General features: G+C 34.9%; 2 protein-coding genes across 3 annotated transcripts in view; both read left to right on the plus strand.

Annotated features, from left to right (window-relative positions):
* LOC128683331 (uncharacterized) overlaps positions 1-19,735 on the plus strand; it is a 109,842-nt gene extending 90,107 nt beyond the window's left edge. The window contains exons 8-12 of one of the 2 annotated variants that reach the window (XM_053768839.2): positions 7,169-7,409; positions 9,137-10,096; positions 10,638-10,787; positions 11,776-11,928; positions 13,227-19,735. In XM_053768839.2, the coding sequence (XP_053624814.1) occupies positions 7,169-7,409; positions 9,137-10,096; positions 10,638-10,787; positions 11,776-11,928; positions 13,227-13,243 (1,521 nt within the window). In that variant the 3' untranslated portion in view covers positions 13,244-19,735. The remainder of the gene's footprint in view (positions 1-7,168; positions 7,410-9,136; positions 10,097-10,637; positions 10,788-11,775; positions 11,929-13,226) is intronic. The other variant, XM_053768838.1, reaches the window with a different exon arrangement.
* On the plus strand, positions 2,830-4,990 carry LOC128683334 (uncharacterized). Its single transcript, XM_053768842.1, has 2 exons — positions 2,830-3,239; positions 4,188-4,990. The coding sequence occupies exons 1-2, from the start codon at positions 3,062-3,064 to the stop codon at positions 4,892-4,894; spliced, it is 885 nt and encodes a 294-aa protein (XP_053624817.1). The 5' UTR covers positions 2,830-3,061; the 3' UTR covers positions 4,895-4,990.
* Positions 19,736-22,049: the final 2,314 nt, after the last annotated feature.

Consider the following 22,049-nt stretch of genomic DNA (forward strand, 5'->3'; position numbering starts at 1 on the left):
ATATGTTGAGGCCATTCAGCTCCTCGACAACTCTGTAATATTGGGACGCCTCAAAAGAATCAAACCGTTTGATTTAGTGTAGCGACAACAAAAACAAATTAATAGTGATTTAAATATTTTAAATAACATAGAAAATTAATAGTGAATATGACACAAGATGTGGCTTATACACTATTTTAATCAGTAGTGCACTATAGTGACACATTTATATATATATATATATATATATATATATATATATATATATATATATATATATATATATATATATATATATATATATATATATATATATATATATATATAGGTACTAATGGACTATAACACTATTTCGATGTAAAATTACTTATTAGCCTGTTATTTGGCTAGAACGCAATGACTTGCGCGTATTAGATGTACATAAGTACATTAATACAAAAAAAATACTTCATAAAATATGTGACCAAATAAACATGAGTGTATCTTGTGTATTTTGTGTTCAATCATCATCGGTATCGGTGACTTGGCTGTTTACTCCAGTAGGGTTACCATGAGATTTTGCGACAACTTAATCGTATCAACAACGTCCTAATGTGGACTTTTGTCTCAACAAAACAACTATTTTCCATATAAATTTTGACGAATCTAATCCGAGAGATTATTGATCCACGTAAAATGTAAGTTAGTAGTAAGAAACTGTTGGGCAATGTTCGAATTTGTTTTAATTATAAGATTATTGTGGACTGTGGTATTTATAACGAGTTTTTTTTTTTCAAATATCTTACGAAATATATATATATATATTTATAGTGCCATGTAGGTTTTGGATATAGGTATATATATATATATATATATATATATATATATATATATACCTATATATATATATATATATATATATATATATATATATATATATATATATATATATATATATATATATATATATATATATAGGTATATATATATATATATATATATATATATATATATATATATATACCTATATCCAAAACCTACATGGCACTATAAATTGGATATAGGTATATATATATATATATATATATATATATATATACCTATATCCAAAACCTACATGGCACTATTCGCGAGTCCAAACATAGACACGCCTATTATTAGTAGTCTAGGTGGGCCCTGGTCAATCTGTCAAATAATTGATATCTAGTACAGGGTTGACCTTAGTAACTCTGATAGACAGGCTTCCAATCTCTTTAAGTGTTAAACCAACCGGAGAGGCAGCGAGTGCAATCTTAATAGGCATAAAGATCATAAAATGTATGCGTCTACGAAAGTTGTCCCTAAATAATGAAGCACCTGTTGTCTTGTATTTCTTAATACTTGTACCTGAGACGAACAGACGGCAGTCGATGAGGATTTCTGGCATCGATACGAAAATAAGAATGATACAATGTCAACTAATAATGTATTATCGATAACTTACATACACATAAACTATATGCCGACAAGCTAAACACATAACAGTGTGGGTAGTAACTCATATTATTGTTATTTAAAATATTGATAAATTATTGAATCAACCACAAATTAATGTATATTAATTACTAAATAATGTACTTACCTACTAATTAAACGGCACGATCGTGGCTCTCGTACCTTTGATTAAAATTCCGATAAGATAAGAGCCTCTCCGGTTGGTTTAATACTCAAAGATAACAACGTAATGCGATCGTCTATTACCATTAACTATAATTGGATGAACAAATTAGTTCGTAATTGGCCCCCGACTGCTATCACCGTTGGGTCGGAATTAAGCTGATTCCGATGTCAATATTATGTGAAATTATTAATAGGATATTAATAATTCCACATTTATAAGTGGGATAGTTAAGGCGATTGTTAAGATCACTCTATAATCTCTGAAGCGGTGGTGGTGTAATGGCTAAGGCGCGTCTGGAAATCGGAATATCCCAGGTTGCTCTCGGTGAAGGAAAACATCGCGAGGAAGCCTGCACTCTGGTTGATTATAAACTTGTGTGTGCAATGGAGAAGACAATGGCAAAACACTCAATTATAATAGTGCCAAGAAAGTAGCTGTATGTGTTTCATTCCAAGTAATGACCACGACCTGAGGGTCGTGAGAATATATGCATTTCCCAGGGCTGAGATGAGTCTCAGCCCTGGGAAATGCATATATTCTCTCGCATATATCGAATGAGGCAACTAAAAGATGAAAAGTCTTGACAATGGTATTCCTAAATAGGGGTCCTATCAGGCAGGCTATATATAGCTCATAAAAATACGAACTAAATTGATAGATTTTTCCACCGAACTATACTTTCAACATCACATCAACCTACCCAAATTCATTGCAAACTGGCCGCTATTAACGCGCCATAGAGGTTAGAATAACTTGCTGTACGGTTGACTGTACATAGTAATATGTTTTTCACTCTGAACTGAAATCAAAGACAGGTTGTCATGCCATTACTCGAATTGATGGTAATATCAAGCTGAGAAAATCTGTGTTTTTTCGATCGTGATTTCTACGAGTATCTACCTATCATCGCGGACATCGAAGTCACTGATATTAAGGAAAGTAAAAGGATCACATTTCTCTTAAAACGTGTCCTATTTTCGACTAAAGAAAATTGCATTCTCAAAGGAACCTTTTGAGAGGGCTATTTTTGTAAAAAAAAAAATGTTTATCAATAGATTATCAAACTTTGTGAGTTTCCTATAGAAACCAACAGTATAACCATTTTCCTGTATTTGTCTTGACAACGGTAAAATGAAAAATTCATAAAAATATACGAATAAGAGCGCTTGTAGACGTCCGTTTTTTTCACCGGATAACGGACCGTGTTTTTTGCCGGATTCGCGGTGGTGTATGAATTATAATGAATGTATGTACATGCACCGGACATCGGTCCGGCGAACAATTTACGCCGGATGCACCACCCCTTCCCCTCGGCGCGACGGACACCGGTCCGGTGTAAGAAATGGCGGTCATCCACGCCAGTGTATTGGTGCGTGTTGACGCTGCCGGACGTATTGCCTGTTTTCTGTTAATTGAGTGCCGTCTACCTGCGTTCTTTTAAAAATGGGTAATATTGACATGGAATTGTTAATAAGTTTGGTTGAAAATAGGCCTGTACTGTGGGACAAAACCCAAGAGTGCTATAAAAATAGACAGTCGAGTTTTGCCGCTTGGAGAGAAATTTGTCTTGCGTTAAATGAAGGTTTTGAAACGATGTCCGAGAAAGAAAAAAATGATTTTGGTAAGTAACATTTTATTTTCATTATTTTTATGCATGTTGATTTTGCCATGGTACACGCCCTACTGGTGACATGAAATACTCTGCATATTTGTTACGAATCATATTTGCTGTTACATTACCTCGTGTTGAATGGGAACGAGGCAAATGGCATAGAGTAGACACCATGTGTGAACTAGCAGTGTCAGTAGCATTATTAGCAATACCCTCTACTTTATGAATTATGTTTTGTAATAAGCAGCATGTTTTTACAATGTTAACAGCAGTATCTGTTGAAACATTTAATGGTCTATGCAAAATCCTCCATTTATTGGATAAAATACCAAATGCGCATTCGACGTAGCGTCGCGCTCTTGTGAGACGATAATTGAAAATTTTTTTTATTGAGTCAAGTTGATGCCCACCGTAAGGACAAGTACGTGTTGATGTAAAGCGAAAGCTTCATCAGCAACAAATACATAAGGTAACTCACTGCCTGCACCTGGCAACTGCTTAGGTCGAGGAATATTTAATTTATCGCCTACTATTCTTTTCCAAAATTCTGTTTCTTTAAATACTGCTGAATCGCATTCTTTGCCGTAGGCTCCAACATCAATAAAAACAAAATTATAGTTTGTGTCTACCACGGCCATTAATACTATTGAGAAATAGAGCTTGTAGTTGAAAAACATTGATCCACTTTCTTCTGGCTTGATGATTCTAATATGTTTTCCGTCAATGGCTCCCAAGCAATGAGGAAAATTTGCATTGGTCTCGAAATTTTTTGCTATTGTTAACCATTCGTCTTCCGATGGTAGTTTCATATAAATTGGAGAAAGGGTTTCCCACAATGCTTCAAATACTTCTTGTACAATACAGCTGATAGTTTTTATACCCATTCTGAAACTGTAATGTAGATCACTAAATGTGTTCCCTGCAGCTAAATATCTGTAACAATTTTTTCTTTTTTAGGCAAAGATATCATAAAAAAATGGAACAATGCAAGAGATAACTGGATGAAATATCACAAAAAAGTTAAGGAATGTAAATCCGGCTCTGGTGCAAAAAGTCTACGAAAATATAAATTCTACGATCAAATGCTCTTTTTGTGTAAAATTGTGACTCGCCGAACAACGGAAGCAAGTATTACATCAGAAAAAAACATCACACAATCTCACAACAAAGAAACTGACTCACAAACCAATAATGACCCTACCGCACCAGCCAATACTACCGATTTAACAAAAACAAGCAAGAAGAGAAAGACAGACTGTAGCGAAGTTGATCGACAAATGCTTACTTTAATTAAATCAGTTGAAGATGAAGACAAGAGTAAGAGTATGTGTTTTTTCAAAGGTATTGCTCCGATTGTAGACAAGTATAGTGATGACGATTATGTTGAATTCCAATATGAAATCATTAAAGTTATGAGAAATTTAACTCGGAGAAATCAAGCGTCCATGCAGCAGCAAAATTACAATTACAATATTAATCGAGGCTACACTACGGCTACACCCGACTACAGGATACACGAATATCAACCAACACAACCCATTCCATCCACATCCAGGATGCCTCAAGAACTCATGCAGCAAGATGATTCCCAATCTTCAATTATTACTGAATTAAGTTCAATCACATCGCCTGATTACGATTTCGATTTTTCTAAAACTCCTTAATTTATTTTTTGAGTATAATAAAACAATTACTACCTACTAAATTTTGTTTTAATTAATACAGGTAATCAATCCCCTTTTCTATAATTTGAAATTGAACATCTCTTTAACATACCTTATCGTAACGGCTAATCTCTCTGCCGGGGAAATAGATTTACGCATGTCAGTATCCTCGTGTCTTATTTTATCATATATGGCTGTTAATAATAGTTGAAAGGTTTCTTTCTTCATCCGAAAATAATTGTAAAATTTAGTTTCATCTTCTTCCAACTGCGTAAAAAGAGTTTGAAATGCACCATATTTTTCCCTTTCCAATAATATAGGATGCACCCACGATGACCTTTTACGTTTTTCTATTTCTTTTTGTTTCTTCTTGTACAAATAGTAGGCCAATACGAGTTTTTTTTTCTTATTATTCGACATTTCACACGTGTGTAATCTCTGACTACCAGTTCAAAACTAACGCATATAGACGGCAGTCCATCCATCCGGTAAAAAAAATATGTATACAAGGATAGCCGTTTATTCACGGTCCGTTATCCGGTGAAAAAAACGGACGTCTACAAGCGCTCTAATGCCTTCAAAAAGATGTAAAGGTTATTTCGGAGCAATGACGAGATGTTTTCTGCCGTCGATATTGGATACTGAAGTTATTATGTGTGTAATGCTAATACTCATGTCGCTTTCAGGGGCCGATTCCACGAAATCAAAGTGTGTTTTCGAAAAAAATATATACCTACTAAATTCAATTTTTTTTTGGCAGAGATAATGTTTGCTCGACCTTGACTCCAAAGATTCGTGAATTTTGCGAAATAAAAATGCGACGAATTTGGATGGTCTACCAAATTCGTCGTATTTTCATTTCGAAAATTTACGAATTCAACATTTAGTCTGTAAGGCATCTTTTACAATCGCGTTTATAGAGTATAAGCATCGACGTCGTCTCACGTACTGCGATCTGAGTGCAGATCTTTAAAAGCGAGATAAAAATAAGTTTATTGCAAAAACGTCACTTTTGACACAAACTTTTATTGTCGCCAGTAGTACTGGTAGACGTCAAGTGGCCTTGTAAAAAATTCCAAGAAAATTTACTGTGGTTTTCTAGAACACTAAGATCTCAAACTCTTTCTCATCCGTTCTCCCGGTTTCTTCCTCAGCCGTCAAGCGTCGTAACCCTTGATCGTCTTATACACGAGTCTCTCTCTTATCTCTGCACGTTCTCGGTGGCGTTCGGGGTAGCGAAGCCCGGGGTCATCGTAAAAAACTTCTTGGGAACGCTATTGTTGCCTATCAGCTGCCTAGGATGTGTGTCCCTTAGTCGCTTCGAACGAAATCCCGGGAAGATATGGAGTGGTCCTATTCTAAGGCGGAACCACACGTATTGTTTCTATACGAGAGTCTAACCAGCAGCTGTCTGTCTAAGTATAAACTCTTTGGGAAATGAAAGACGGACCACAATTGATGCCGGTATACCACATCGTTACTAAATTCGATTGTATTGCTTTGTTAAAGCAATTCGAATTAAATTCCAGTAGGCAGTCCACAGTAATTGAAAACGTTAGCATTAAATAATTTTCTTCCCATTTCCCTGCTGCAATTTACGCAATTTTCTGTAATGTAACTTAATTATGGTACCAATCATCGCTTTAGTATTGTATGTGTCAATCAGATACAAATTTTCATCTGCTTACACGATTTTTCAGACATGTGTTTCCAATTGGAAATAAATCAAAATTCTTTATTCTACTTGAAATGATATACGTACATCTCTTATGGACGTCAAAAATTTACTTAAAACTTATCTGCCTTTTTGTCTGAAGCATGAAATCTACAATGAAAATTATACAGTAAACATAACATCAAACTGTCCATATGTACTGTAAATATGGGCATCGTGACCCCGAGCCACAGTTGATCAAACGGCGACTACATTTATATTTTGTCGTAAATATATCATTGCATACCAAATATGTCATCCGAAGCTGCCATCAAGCCGGCGCAAGTACAGATGCTTGATCACTCGGTACAGGCGAGCAGAATTATGAATTGATTGCGGGAAAAACCACAATCGTATTTATTATGGGAGTCATAGAGTATACCCCAACTATAAAGACTTTCTTTGCGCCGGCCCACCTGAGCGTGCAGTCTGTTTAGCTACTTCCAAGTAGGCCAAAGCTTGATCAGATGGTAGTTTCTCTCTACTCTCGCGGTGCAACGAATTTATATTTAATATTTTATTATTTTTAATTGCAGGCTTAACGTAACTATTATTTCCAGGGCCACTTGGACAAGAATACACTAGACATGACGAGACCGGAGCACCGCCATCTTGTGCTGCAAATCGCTCTGAAATGCGCTGACATCTCGAACCCCTGCCGGCCATGGGAGATCAGCCGCAAGTGGAGTCTCAAGGTCTGCGAGGAATTCTTCCGCCAGGGAGACTACGAGAGGAAACTCAACCTGCCCGTAACGGCACTCTGCGATCGACACACCACGTCTATTCCGAAGATACAAACAGGTAAAAACCCGATTAAATGGACAGCACTAATTACTAAAGTTGTATCGTTTAGTCTGATGAACACAAACCAAGAAACGAGCTCATATGCAGAGAAATTATCTGTGAAAATAAGTACAAATATTTGCCTGTGCAGAGATTCGAACCCCGGACCGTTGGGACAGGCGTAGTAATCTTTGGTCCAAAGGTCCAAGTTATCAACGTCCTATAACCTTAAAACTTAGAGGCCTCCCAACATAAAACTTATTCAAAACTTAAAGTTTCTGAAGTTCTTGTAATAGTTGTGCTGGTTATCATATTTTTCACATCCTCTTACTTTTAATAAGTTGGTTGTTAAGGCTGGATGTGTCTACAGATCGGCCACGATCTTGTACATTGCTTAGTTGTTTCTTAAATTACTACAAAACACATTAAAACTGAGCAACGTACGTCGAATTACGACTATCATGGTTGATACAGCCGTTGCATTGCATAATGGGATCGACACGGTCAATCCGGCCATTCTACTAGGCTACTACAATTGGCGCCAAGCTGCTCAATCAAAGTGATAGTAAACAGCGTGATATGTTGCGGATCAATATTGCCTTGTGAATGTACCGCTTTATCGTGTGTCACAGATGACCTGAAACGACCGAAGTTGTCTGAGTCTTTGATGTTACTAGGTACTCAATCTATATATATAAAAGAACTAGCGTTTTTTACTAATCAACGCCCAGCCTAAACCATACAAGCTATAAAAGCGAAATTTGGGCAGTAGCTTTAGGTTATTAACGTAGTGCTCAGATAAGAAAGGATTTATTGATCTACTTGAAAATTGGCATAAATGCTATGCAACAAAAATAATGAAACCCGTGTTTCAGGATTTCTTAAAATTTGACCTTTAGGGTAGTTAAATGAGGGTGAAAAGAAATAACGAATAATCTGATTAAAAATTTCATCAACTAAAGATATGAGTAGACAGTTGGACTGAATCCTGAATTTCAATTATTATGAATTAAATCTGATTATCTATATAGGACGATTTCTTAGAAAGATTTATTATGGTTTTACCCGTGGTTTTACTCGAGCGAAGCCGGGGCGGGCTGCTAGTGTTAAGATAATAGCACAGATATGGACCATAGACAAACTAGATATAGTCATAGTACTATTGACATAAGTTGTTTTGTCTATTGATAGTTTTAGTGACACTAATTTCAAGGGTCAATGGTACTAATGATATTATGCACTGTGTGTATCTCTTTGCCATGGAATCTAGCAGAAACATTTTCTTTTGTACCTACTTTAATCTCGTAAATACATGATGTGTTCAAAGCGCTAAAGCTCAGAAATAGGAAAAGTAGTGACATCATTTTATTACTACACTTTGTCATACTGTAATAATTATTATAAATATATATGTGTCAGAAAGTGCAATGATGGTAATTTATAATGACAGATGTAGACATAAATTTCAATTCAATTATAGACTATACGGAGCACAAGAAATACAAGTAGCTAACCTTGTACTTTACCAGTTTATTGAAATAACCATAATTTGCTATTTGTAGTCTAGATACTTATCTGTCCGCATTTTACAATTTACTACGTACTTCGGAGTATACGAGTGCTAGTTACAAGATCTAGGTCACCACAGATCTCATTGCATCATAGAATTATCTCGCTAGCTGGAATCCAAAACATGTTTGTTTACTCCGAAACTATAAATCATATTTTTATTGTTTTGCTCTCAGGGTTCTTTAAATTCGTGGTGACGCCCCTTATCACGGAATGGCATCGTTTCTTGCAAAATGACCTGTCTAGACAAATGCTCAAGAATCTATTATACAACCAAAATAAGTGGGAAACCCTGGTGGCGCAGGAAGCGGCCGAAGAGACAGGGACAGAGATATCCGACGCGGATATGGTGGATGACGATATCGAAACTGGGACCAACATTTCGGACAGCTCGGAACTATTGCTCCCGCTGCGCAGGAGTTCACTAAACCCGACCAAATCTGACAAAGGACTCAAGGAAAGTCTCAGGCGGTTTTCTGTCCCACTCAATGTGTTCCAAGATTCCAAATACAAGAGCAGGGATAAGAGCCGCGCGTCTTCTATCGCGGAGCCGCGCCAGAGCAGCAGCCCTCACGGCAGCGAGCATTCCATCCACTCCCAGTTGAGCGTCCGGGGACATTGCGAACATGGAATGCCTCCAGAGAAGGTGATAAGTACTGAGAAACTGTTACCGGACTCTTCTATAGCATCTATAACGACGCCAGTACAGGCTACTAGGCTCAATACAGTGATACGAGATGGAGGTAGTTGGAAGTTGATCCGCCAGCAGACTTTCCCTCCGCTGGAAACGGTCGCCCGCGCGCACGCTCTGTCCGTGAGGCCCCACCACACGAGCAACGAGGACGCCATCTACCCGTCCCGTCTCAGGAATGAAGGGCTAAAGAGGGAGAGGTTTTGTTTTTTCAAGAGGAATGACACTGATAAGACTGAATATGATGACGCTTCTGAAAAGTTTAACGTAGATGTAACAGAGTGTTCGAATAACTTAGAGAAAGAGTTCAATATGCCGTTTAAGGGTCGAAGGGAGTCGGCAGGTTTGGGGAGTCAGTTGAGGGACAATCTGCAGCTGGGAGCTTTGGACTCTGATCAGCTGACGCGCCGCAGGAAGTCAGTGCCCGCCGAAGTGGCACTTTTCTGTGAGTATCTTTATTACCCAACTTTTTAATATCCAACCGACTGACGGTGTCTTGTCTGTGTGAAGATTGAATTTTCGCACAATGGTCTAAAATTTTGTGTTTTGTTTTCATGTATGTATAGTTATAATACGGAGTGTATATATCACGTCATCATATTTGTTTTTTATTTGTTGATGCGCGAACGATACATGAATTACATTATTACATAATAGTTTTCGTGGGAATTTATGGATTCGTAATTGTTTTTTTTTTTTTATGTGGATACACAGAATGCGGCTATAACTGAACTGTCTACCTATATTGCACACGAGTATAAATAAATTTCTAATTTTTTCCATAGATTTTATACTTATTTCATCCAAACTCACGAAAGTATTCATGATAATTTATATTAGCCGTCGTTACAAATAATCTTAATTACTAAGATGTCAAAAGTAAAAAGAATACTCCGAATACGCTGCACTATCTTCGACCTCAATCTCATTAAATTTTTAAAGTAAAACGAGTGCACGAGATGTACGTATGATTTTTAATATTACAGCACCGAAGGAGAAGAAAATGCGCGAAGTGACGGCCGCGCTGCCACAGATACTGCGTCGCACGCTGTCCGGCAAGGAGGCCTGGACCCGGCGACGCGGCTCCGCCCCCGCCCCCGTCGCCCCCTCGGAACTCCGAGGACTCGCTTCCTTGAGTAAATATATTCTCTCTCTCTCTTATGTTGCCTGCGTTCGAGGCTGTGACGCCGTGAAACCTGGGGTCAGCGTAAATATAACCTTATATATCTTTGAAGATTTGGCTGTGAGTTTAAAACAGAAGAAGAACGATTTCTCTCGAAGATAGTCCTGCAAAATGCAACTAACAAGCTATTAAAAACAAATGTAAAAAATTATGTTTGAACCAAAGTCACGCATATAAAAAAATATGAATTAATTAGTAACAACAAACTATCCGAAAAATCCAATTACGGTACGGTAATGTTGCTTCTGGCACACGTCAAGATGTTTTTGAAAAACTTTTAAATATTTTCGTGTTTCACGCATGTATAAACACAATAACTGGCACTCAGGGTTGCGTGAGCTTAAAGTTTTTTGCACTACGACATAAAAAAAAATTGCGAATTATGGCTGTCTGTGGAACGGAACCGGAAGAAGCTCTGGCTCGGCATATTTTTTATTATTTACTTGTTACTCCAAGAAAAAATAACTAGATATCATCATCATAAATTATCAGTACAAGGACAATGACCGCTAATATGTTAAATTAAATGTTTATTGTAAAAATACAATTATATCTAGCATTAAAATGTAGCGAATGATCATCACACCAAAAATCACAATAATACATTGTTCCGTTTTCATGTAAAAATTGCTAGAAGCGTAGAAAAAGTAAGGAAAACAGTCTTAAGCATTTCTAAAGAAGGTTGACAGTTGAAAGAATCAGAGCCAAATCTATTAAATCTATGTAGAAAGCAATGGTAAACCACTACATTGCCTCTGAACCGAGAGTTCGATCCCTTGGTTGTTTATCTATATATGTATTTGTTATAAAATATAGTATCGTTGAGTTAGTATCCCATAACACAAGTCTGGAACTTACTTTGGGGATACCTCAATCTGTGTCATTTGTCCTAATATAATCATTGTCCTAATCAAATCATTTAAACTAACGTATTTTTTCAGGCACAGTTCGGCACAGCGTAAACGGGGGTCGTAGGAAAGGGAACCCTATAGTGACTTGCCAACAATGGATGGCCAAAGCGACGTACAGCGTGCAGGAGAGGACGATGCAACAGCTGCCTCGCCGCAGCTCATTGCCTGTCGAGGTCCTGACAGGTGACATACCGCGGATGGCTTTTTTATTTTCAACCAGCAAATTGTACATGGCCTTGGGAGAAATATAAAAATATATAGCAAACATTATATTGTTGAATGCGAAAAACTCAGAACCGACAATAGCGACGCACCTTGGGAGAGGCCTATGTCCAGCAGTGGACTGCTACAGGCTGATGATGATGATATAGAATTGTTGTCCTTCGATGAGGAATCGTTGTTGTGCTTGTAAATGTGGTAAATAAAATAGTGCAACGAATGGCAGTCGATAAGTCTCGAGCCTTTTATCACAAAATCTCAGACATAAGTTTAAAATAAATATTAATTTTGAAATCCGAAAATTTTTGTAAAGGCAAGTTAGATAAACATGCGGCACAAGCCGAACTACTTCGCTTTAGGAATGGCTCAAAGTTTAAAAACGGCTCAACCTTTCAAAATAAACAAGACTGCGCAATTGCGCAACAGACTACAAGTAGGCTTTTTTAAATAACGACGTAAAGTCGACTGTATGTCAAGTTTTCCATAGATCTTTATTTCCCGGCAATAGGGGCGAGTTTGCAATGAATTTGGATACCTTGATGTGTCGTTGACTTTACGTACATGCTACTTTCTCCTAAGACCAAACAATGTGAACTATTTCAGCTGGACTGTAATTCTTGTTAAATCAGAATGATGGTAGATGGTGGCCTATTCATTGATATATGAAATCAACTATGTAATATAAATGTAATAAATAATATTTTATTCAAACAAACGACGGAGGAAGCAATGGTAAACTCGATGTCACAAAAAAAAATAATATTCTCGCTATTCTATCGATACGGAAATGGGCTGTCACCTATCTGCTGATTTAAAAAATCTATGCACGATTATCAATTATTTTGCGAGCCTTTGTTATCTAGCCAACAATATCGTAAAATGTTGTCAAACTCGTTCATCGTTAGTGTCATTCATATTCGTATTCTATCATTATTTTGTTCACTTCATTTAATTCATTTTTTTACTTCGTAATGAATGTTTGTTAAGATCCTAGCAAATGTCTCGATGTACAGGTGTAGCAAGAATGGTTGAGAAACACCCAGTGTTGCCTGCCAACTGTAGACAGTAGCCGAATTTATTTTCTAGTGTAAATAGACAGAGTACTCTTATTTGGCTCGATTACTATGATTTTTGCAATACTAAAATGTTTCGAGACTTTTGCAAAAACATCTTTGTTTATCCTAAAATATCAACTTAAACACAGTCATAAGTAAATCTAAAATTATAAAATTATTTTCTCATATATCTTTATCATTATGCAGGTATCTCATGGCGCTGAAAAAATGAAGACGTCGGAATCTAAATAAGGAGAGTTAATTCGATCACTGTGCTGTATAAGACATGGGAATATTAAATTGTTCGTGGGGATGATCCAATGAGTCTTTAAAAAAATATACTAAATTCTCGGAACCGGCGCTGAAAAAAATACATTCGATTGTGTTTTTTGATCCAAATGATTTTTTTATTATGGCGTAAGGTTCATAATTGTTCACGTAACATGAAGTAACTTTGCAGAATAAAATCTATGGAGAATTAAATAAATACGGTGCCAAACAGCTGTAAAAACTATTCTAAATAAGCTATATATATACATACATATATATATATATATATATATATATATATATATATATATATATATATATATATATATATATATATATATATATATATATATATATATATATATGAATCAGACAGGCTTTTTTTTCAGCAAAGGATCTTTCGAGTTTTCAGCGAAGACTCGTCGTAGTGATATTGACTTTGAACTTTTTCTGCTCAAGCGGAATAATATTTGTTCATATTACGTAGTAAAAAAAAGGTAAAATTAACCGTTGGTGTTTATCCACATGTCCACAACCCCAGTGTCCCAGTGGTATTAATGAAATTCTTGTTATAAGCGGATTTATTTCACATCGTAGTACAAATTACTGCTATACAATTGATTTTAGGTATCTTTTCATATATTTTTAAGTGATATCATAATAAAATGCCATATTGTTTTATTATATAATTTTCTGTTGTATCGATTGTTGTATTCGTTATTGGCGATTCGTATTTTATGTTCACAAAAGGATTTAGAGTCTCATAATCAGTAATTAGTATTTTAAGTAAATTAGTCATAGTTTTAAGTAGCTCTTATGTTGGTAATTAAGTAGACGCTCTTTTGAGCGAACAGTGTGTTACGGTGCATTGTTGTATTATCAAAACGAGGTCAGTATTACTATTCCACACACGGCCAAATGCTAAAATTTAGTTATGGATAACCTAAGTGTCATTTTGTCACTCGCATTGTATGTGGCGACAGCGCGAGGTGTAAGCAGTTCATTACTAAAAATATTATTGGTATTCATCCGCTAATTCTACACCGAGACAACTTTGAAATGTTATCCGCTACACCTGTCTCTTTCCGTCGCAAGATTTGAGACTGCTAAAAAGAGATAGAAACACAAGCGTTGTGTTGAGAACGCGAGGCGCTGTTTCGAGTCTAGTTTGAACCGAATTACCGTAACGAACTATTAAGAACTCGTACATTAACAAACCGCACTATTTACATCTGCTGTGAAGCGATCAAAATTAACAAAGGAAGGAGGAATACTGATTGTTGTCACAATTAGTTAATTTTACATTTTATAAATGATTTCAATGCTGTAAATAGTTATGTAATTCGTTGCAATATTATATTGAATTCAATTGCTTTTTTTTTTAATTAATAAATTTCATAAAACTGTTACAGACTTATGGCGCGAATACCGCAGACCGCGAGTATCATCGTAAAGTAGTTGAATCGGTTTTGCGCCTTTCGAACAAGAGTAAGAGACCGAGAGGTTATGAGTGGAGATAGAAAGTGCAAAACTATATTATACCCACAAGTACTATCTTTTTTCTATTCGCCCATAAGTCTGTATGATGATTTTTTAACAATGTGCCGTCATTATAAATGTATAATATGTATCATATAAACAGTCTTTCGAGTGTCTACAACTAACATATCTCGAATGAACTGTAAAATAAAGCCCATTGATATGTGTGAATATATATTCTAATATATGAAATGCTTATATGAACATCATTTGTTCAGATTTGTAAAAATAGGTTTAAGAGAAACTAAAATGATAACGAATCAGGCTTATTTCGCGGACGCGAGAATTTCTTAAAAATGCGTTGGATAAGTTTTGGTTTTGACTGTTTTCAAATTTATGAAGGAAGCGACATGCATCATGCTCAGATAAGCCTATATTTGCTTACAGACAGTACTTTGAAGCATAATACAGTGGGCACATATTGTATTCGGGTTTGCGGTAACGTATAGACAAAATCATTGAGGAATGAGACATTTTAAGAAAGTCAATCGTTAGAAAACGCCAGTTTTGATTCGCGCGCCATAGTTTAGGTTAAAAACGTCGCGCTTTTTTAGGTTTAGAACTGAAAAAAAAAACAGTTTTGGCTTGCGGTATTAGAAAGTCGGTAAGCGTGCAGTTGGGCCTGTGAATCAGTTGGAACCACAGCTTTGAGCAAATTCCGAAAATTACGTTCCTTGAGAAGACCTCTGTCGGGATTGTCACAAAACATTGATCGTCAAGACTCCATTAAATGGCTGATACATGTATATCACGACAATGGTTAAAATAATATTTAAACTATCACTTAATGGTTGTACCTAGATGTATAGTAAAAGAAAAACAAAAAAAAAAGTTTATGAATGTTCAAGAAAATAGATTGATAGTACCGTTACTGCAACCCGTTCTTGTTGAGCTATGCTAATCGCCTCAACTTTGTATACTACTCAAGACAGCCTTGCAACCACTAGGTGACGTTGACATCTCACTCGTTTCGTTTGACGCATGTGTAATTAGCGGATAAATTTTGAAACATGAACCTAGTGGATGTGAAGCATTAAGTGTTCGTTTATATTGACTAATAATTTAGTTGTCAGGCGCAGAGTTAGGCGACTGTTTAATGCATCACTTTTCAAGTAATCAGTGTTAGGTGTTATTTGTTCTTATTAACTGGAACTCAGTTGGTGAGTAGGCAATACAAGGAAGTTTAGTATTTTTTTAGATACGCGAAGGGTTTAGCAAACAATTGCCGCTCAGTTTAAGGTTGTATCACCTATTTACCTAGTTCGTTATATCAATAGTTTAGCCTGTATACGCGCCTCATGGGCCGTCTCATTCACACAGAAAGTCCAAACAGTAGTAAATCGTTGCTTAATGCGCAATCATACAGCGTAATCGATCTGTCTCAGCCACACACCATACGTGCGTAAGAGATAGGCGATTCACCCAGTTCACGTATAAATAAATGTTACAATATATGGCTATTGTGGTAAAGGCCACATGAAATGGGCGCTTACATTTAGTAGACTAACCGTACGTGCGGCTGAAATGGACTAATATCTTCAGACTGTTCTCAAAGCACTGCCATACTGAGCGACAATTGTATGGCTATGCCACATCACACAGAAGGAAATGCATATATGAAATGTATTTTTGTACGATATTTTATTTTTGTAAATTAATATGTAAATTCTTGTTCGATGCATTCACTGCCATTTTAATTTAGTATGATATTTTAGTCTTTATTGTTCCTATATATATTTTGGTATCTCTGTTCTATAAGGTTAATGATTTAATTTAGTTACTTCTTTTATAGAACTGCACAATTTTCAGTATCAAAACTAATGTAATGTTCGGTAGTGAATGCATTATTTAGCTTAGAATAATGTTAATGCGTGTTTTAATGTTATATGCAGTATATGTACCGAGAATTAATGAATCTCTATTAGGACAGTCTTAATTAAGCTATTGTTATGTATTTCTTACTATGATACACTGTCCAAAGAGCTGTTACAATATAGTCATAATTTCATTCAGGTATGTATTTTTGATAACAACAAAGCTGCATAAAAGCACTATAGAGTTTGTTAGAGTTTAAAATAGTCTAATTTAAAAAAAGAAACTACATGTTCAAACAATATTAGTTCCCCGAAATCTTTACCTACTGTTGATCACGTTTAACATAGATATATATACAGCTCTTCTAAATAACCTACCTAGTACGCCAGATTTGTCGCCATAGCACAGTGTACGTACCCATGTGTACGTTGCGCAAAGAGGTTTTAGGAAATGAACTATTTGAAATACGCTTAACATAGTTTTAACTTTACTATTCTTCTTTGTATTGTGATCCGTGTCTATCATGATCACAAATTATCGCATATACATAATTTTAGGTTACTCTTAGGGCGTAATAAAAAAGATCTAATTCAAATTAAGTTGATTACTGCCATAGTGTTTTGTTTCGTTGAACTTTGAGCGATGATTACGAAAATTTATTCATCAATGAAAATAGCCTATACTAGTATCCCACTGCTGGGCAAAAGCGTTTCCTGTAATGGGTATATTTTACGTGGCGTCTCGTAAATAAACATATGAAATCTTAAATGATTTTATCTGGAAATCACAAGTCGCACGAACGGTCGAAATATGATAATCCAAAATTTTGGCGTACTCCCAACGCGCCGCGTCTCCTATTAAATATTGCTAAAAATATCTAACAAAATTCACTTCACAATCTTATAGCGTTCTTGTAATTTATATAAGATACACCAATACTGCGATGTTTTGGACGAATATAAAACTGCATCATCGGAAGTTATAAAATGAAAAATATTTGCTGGATATAAAAAAATATATACATATTATTTCTTATTTCAATTAAGTCCAGTCACGTTTTCCTGTTATTTTTGTATTTTTTTTTTCGTAAAAGTTAGACTCATCGCTCCAAGGTTCTCGCACAAATTTCGGATCCTTAAAAATGTTTTTTTAATAGTAATTTAGTTTCGTAATTAAAGACATGTGCTCAATGAATACGTCACACATAGTATTATACATTTTAGTCCCACTATTTCGCATCTGCGTAAATTTCTCTAAATTTTAAGAAATATAATATTAATTAGTTGGAATATTTTTATTATGGTGTATACAAATTGTAGTTAGCAAGTTAAATTTAAATCTTATGAAACATCGGATTGGAACGTTTTGGGATATCTTGGTTTAAGGTGAAGTGCCGCGGGTAACTGTAGATTATCATGAATAAAATCAGTTCCCTGTGCCACTAGGTTTTAATGTAAATATGACAAGTATTTTGTTCAAGGAAGAAGTGTTGTTCTGTATCGGTAATCTATGTCATAATATTTTTTTCATCAATTTTATTAACAATGCAAAATGCTAAATAATTTTATTGTTTAGATATATTTACAGCTTTATTTTGTAAATACTATTAATTCAAAATGGCATTACGATAAAATTATTACGAATTGACAAAGGATGAACATTTCTATTAATTTATATACTATAAGTGAAAAGTCACAAACTGTAATATCTGAAATAAAATTCATTAATGTTCTGTTGTTAACAATCGAGGTACCTATTCAAAAATGGTGCGATACTGTCACTGCGATACGATCACTATCGTCCAATGATGTTAGCAAAATATTTTGTTTTCCTAGTCTCAGTGCTTTCAAAGTACGCAAAAGGTTTCTTTTAATTTATTTATTTTTATTAAATAATTACCTTTCGGATGCTATGAGCACATAGTTAATGTCATTTTAATTTACACATCGACGATTTGGATTTTTCTCGTAAAATGAATTTTATTGCTTTGGCATAGAATTGCTTTTCGCAAAAATTTAATGTCTCCTTGTTGGCTGTACAATTCTATGGTCTTTGCAATTGAGTCTGTTCTAATCACATTTCAAAAAAAATTGGCTGATCCCGATGTGTAAATGTTGTTGTTGTTGTTGGTGTTGGTGTAAAAACGAGAAGCACAAAGTCGCTTTATTTTTTTAAAGTTAAGTTCGGTATAAGCTACGAGAGGCAATCTAACATATTGATATTTTTAAAATGATTTTAATGTCGCCATTTCATTAAATCATCAGGTGTGTTGAGAATTTTGAGAGTATACAGTAAAACTATCTCAGTGTAACAAAAAAAATTTTTTTTTCTTTTCTATAGGTTCTGGAGCACTTTTACGGGAATTCAGATTAACGTGGGTCGGCTGTGTAGATGAAAAATCTTTTTTAACACATGAAACTGGCAAACTCAATTGAAGGAGCTGTAAAAAAAGTATATTGCCACGTTTTGGGAATTTTGTGGCCACATTTGTCATCACACTATTAGCAGCACCTAGAAGCACTTTACAATAAAACAAATAGGATTTGTCATAGAAATATATATATACATAGACTCATTTAATTCAAGCAGAATGCGTTCATATATTTTTTATTTTCATAAGCTGCAGGCCGGCTTAATGCTACCAGTGGCGCTAAATTGAAGTTAAAATTATGTTTTGATATTTCTATTCATAGAAATCGAAAAATTTTGAATTATCGCGGATCATAATCGCGTGGAATTTGGAGATGGCGCCACTGTGCTCAAAATACGACCCAAAGTCATATATTTAGTAAAAGACGCTCCAAGACAGTTAAATAGATAGCACTTCCATCATATTTTAATTATTACTATAGATTTCTGTTTTTAAATGAAATTTTGTCCATCATAAAGCGGTTTGGGCCTGGTATCATCAAACAAGGTGTTACGTATTATGCGTGTGTACATATATAGTGTGTACAGGTTGTGCGCTCTGTCAACGCACTGATGTATAAAAATACATAGTATAAGAGACATCTAACAACTATGTCGTTACGAAGTGCAATATGTCATATTATGTACTTAAATTTCATTTTAAAATAAATGTTTTTAATCTCTTTTGTTTTTTTTTTTTTATTTGCGAATTTCAGTTTATTTTTTGCCTTTAACATAAAGAAACTTTAACATTACTAAAGGCAGTTTACATACAATGTTTTTGTCCCCGAGAATTATACAGATAAAAAAAATATATAAGTAAAATATCAGTATTATTACAAATGAAGAAAATAAGCTTCTTGGATATTTGCGACGAAGCGAAATATTTAACAATCGATGTATAACGACAGTGTTCTCCGATTATAAATAAACTGCATGCTTTCAAAGTATCTGATTGCAAGTTGAATATATTCAAAATTATTATATGTTACATACATATAATAATATTGAATATATATATGTTTTCAAAGTCCTAAATTCCAAAAGTATAAATTTTTAATGCTAAATATATTTTACGGAACCCATTGTGCTTGCGAAAAATGAATTTTGACAGATATTAGTGAATCTACAAATTCAAGGAACTATATGGACCCTGGGCGACGCTCAGTCATAAATCATCCTCCCTGAACAGCTGCAAACTCAAAAAATTGCACGTTTCCACAAGCCTTTCTCGTGGTCCCTATTCGCGCTAATGACTAGACTATATTGTAGTATCATTGCATGATATTGTTCTGTCAAAATTCATTGAGTATGCAACACGTATGTACAGTCCAATACTCTAAATTTCTATCTTAAATATATCACAGAAGTATAGTACATTGAGTAGCATGCACAAGTCAATCTTAGGAAGTTGATCAGAATTATTTTATTTTCAGCTCCATTTTTTAACTTAATTATTACCAAATGCTTAAGCACTCAATGGTTATTTACTTTGTGACAGGATATATAACGCCCTACGAGTTATCATGACTTTCTAAACAAATTTGACTGGCTTAACCAATAATCAAGACACCACTTTGATTATAAATAATATAATCAGTTGTCCATCTTTTTATACATCTTTACTGATAAAATATTGGTCCAAATACGAAGTATCGACAAAAATCCAATAAACTCGCACAGTGAGAAATTGATTGTATTTAAAATGTACTTCAATGATAACTATAAAATGTTGTGTGTATGAGCTTGTGTATCGATAATCGTACAGGCTTTATCTTCGAATTTACCTTTTTAGTAGACAATTTATATTCGGTAATAAGAACCCTTACTATTTAATTGAATTATGAAGACTGTTTCTTTGATATTAATATTCAGGTAGCTGATGTTATAAGTAGTTGTACACATATTGTAGAGGTGTGATGTCGAAGTGTAATTTCTCGATATTATATGCCCAATTGCTGGGCACTGTCGCTCCGTGTCTTAACCCTATCGATTGTGAATAAATTTCCCAAATAAGAAATTGTGTTTTGTATTTTACGCCCTAAGGCCGAAGCCCCAGTGGTCCAATGTGCTCCGTAGTTGGACATAGGTTTGACGATAGATAAATTTTATTCCTCGTATTTCTATTATTCTACATTAGGTATATATGTAACAGTGTTAGGTACTTTTAAATCTTGCGATTTGTTAAGGTGAAAAAGGTTAAAAGCCCAGCGGTGGGTCAACATAACTATTATTAAAATAGCTGATGATATTAAGTAAATAATTAACAGAATGGAGTTAACTAAGCTTCGCAAGTGCCATTCACTATTACTTAGTTTACTAGAGTAGCCAATCGCAAACACTACCAATATCTTAGCAAAGTTTGTTTGTTAGTTTCCATATAATGTCCAAGAGACCATCAGGAAATATACAAAATGAAATTGTGTAAATTGATCATACAGACCATTCCCAACTAATAATATAAATGCGAAAGTAAGTTTGTTTGTTACCTTTCACATTATCTATTGAACCGATTGTTATAAAATTTGGTACACTGATAGACAATAACCTGGAATAACACATACGGTACTTTTATCCCGAAATTCCAACGGGAGCGAAGGCCCGAGGCGCAGCTAGTTACAAATAATTCGCTTTATATGTAGCAAATAATCGCAAAGCATTTTTTAATGAAATAATATTTCGCAATTCGCTGGCAATGCAATATAAAACGGGAAACAATTCCCGTAAAATTGCGGATACGTATTTCCAAAAAAAGACAATAAGTACAAAAGATTTTTCTATATTTTGTACTTACTTTTTTCCGTTTGACCTACAGCCAAATTACTACGATTTTTTTTCTGACATTGCATTGTAACCTGTGGTCTACAAAATAACTAATTCATACCAAAAGAGGGCATTACTGGTTTCAAATCAAAGTTTATATTTCGAATGGCGGTGGTTTGAACAAGTTTTTGCGTGCTCCGAAGTGACAAACAAAAAAAAGTTTTTGAGTGTTTT

Source organism: Plodia interpunctella, chromosome Z, assembly GCF_027563975.2.
Source record: "Plodia interpunctella isolate USDA-ARS_2022_Savannah chromosome Z, ilPloInte3.2, whole genome shotgun sequence".
NCBI lineage: Eukaryota > Metazoa > Arthropoda > Insecta > Lepidoptera > Pyralidae > Plodia > Plodia interpunctella.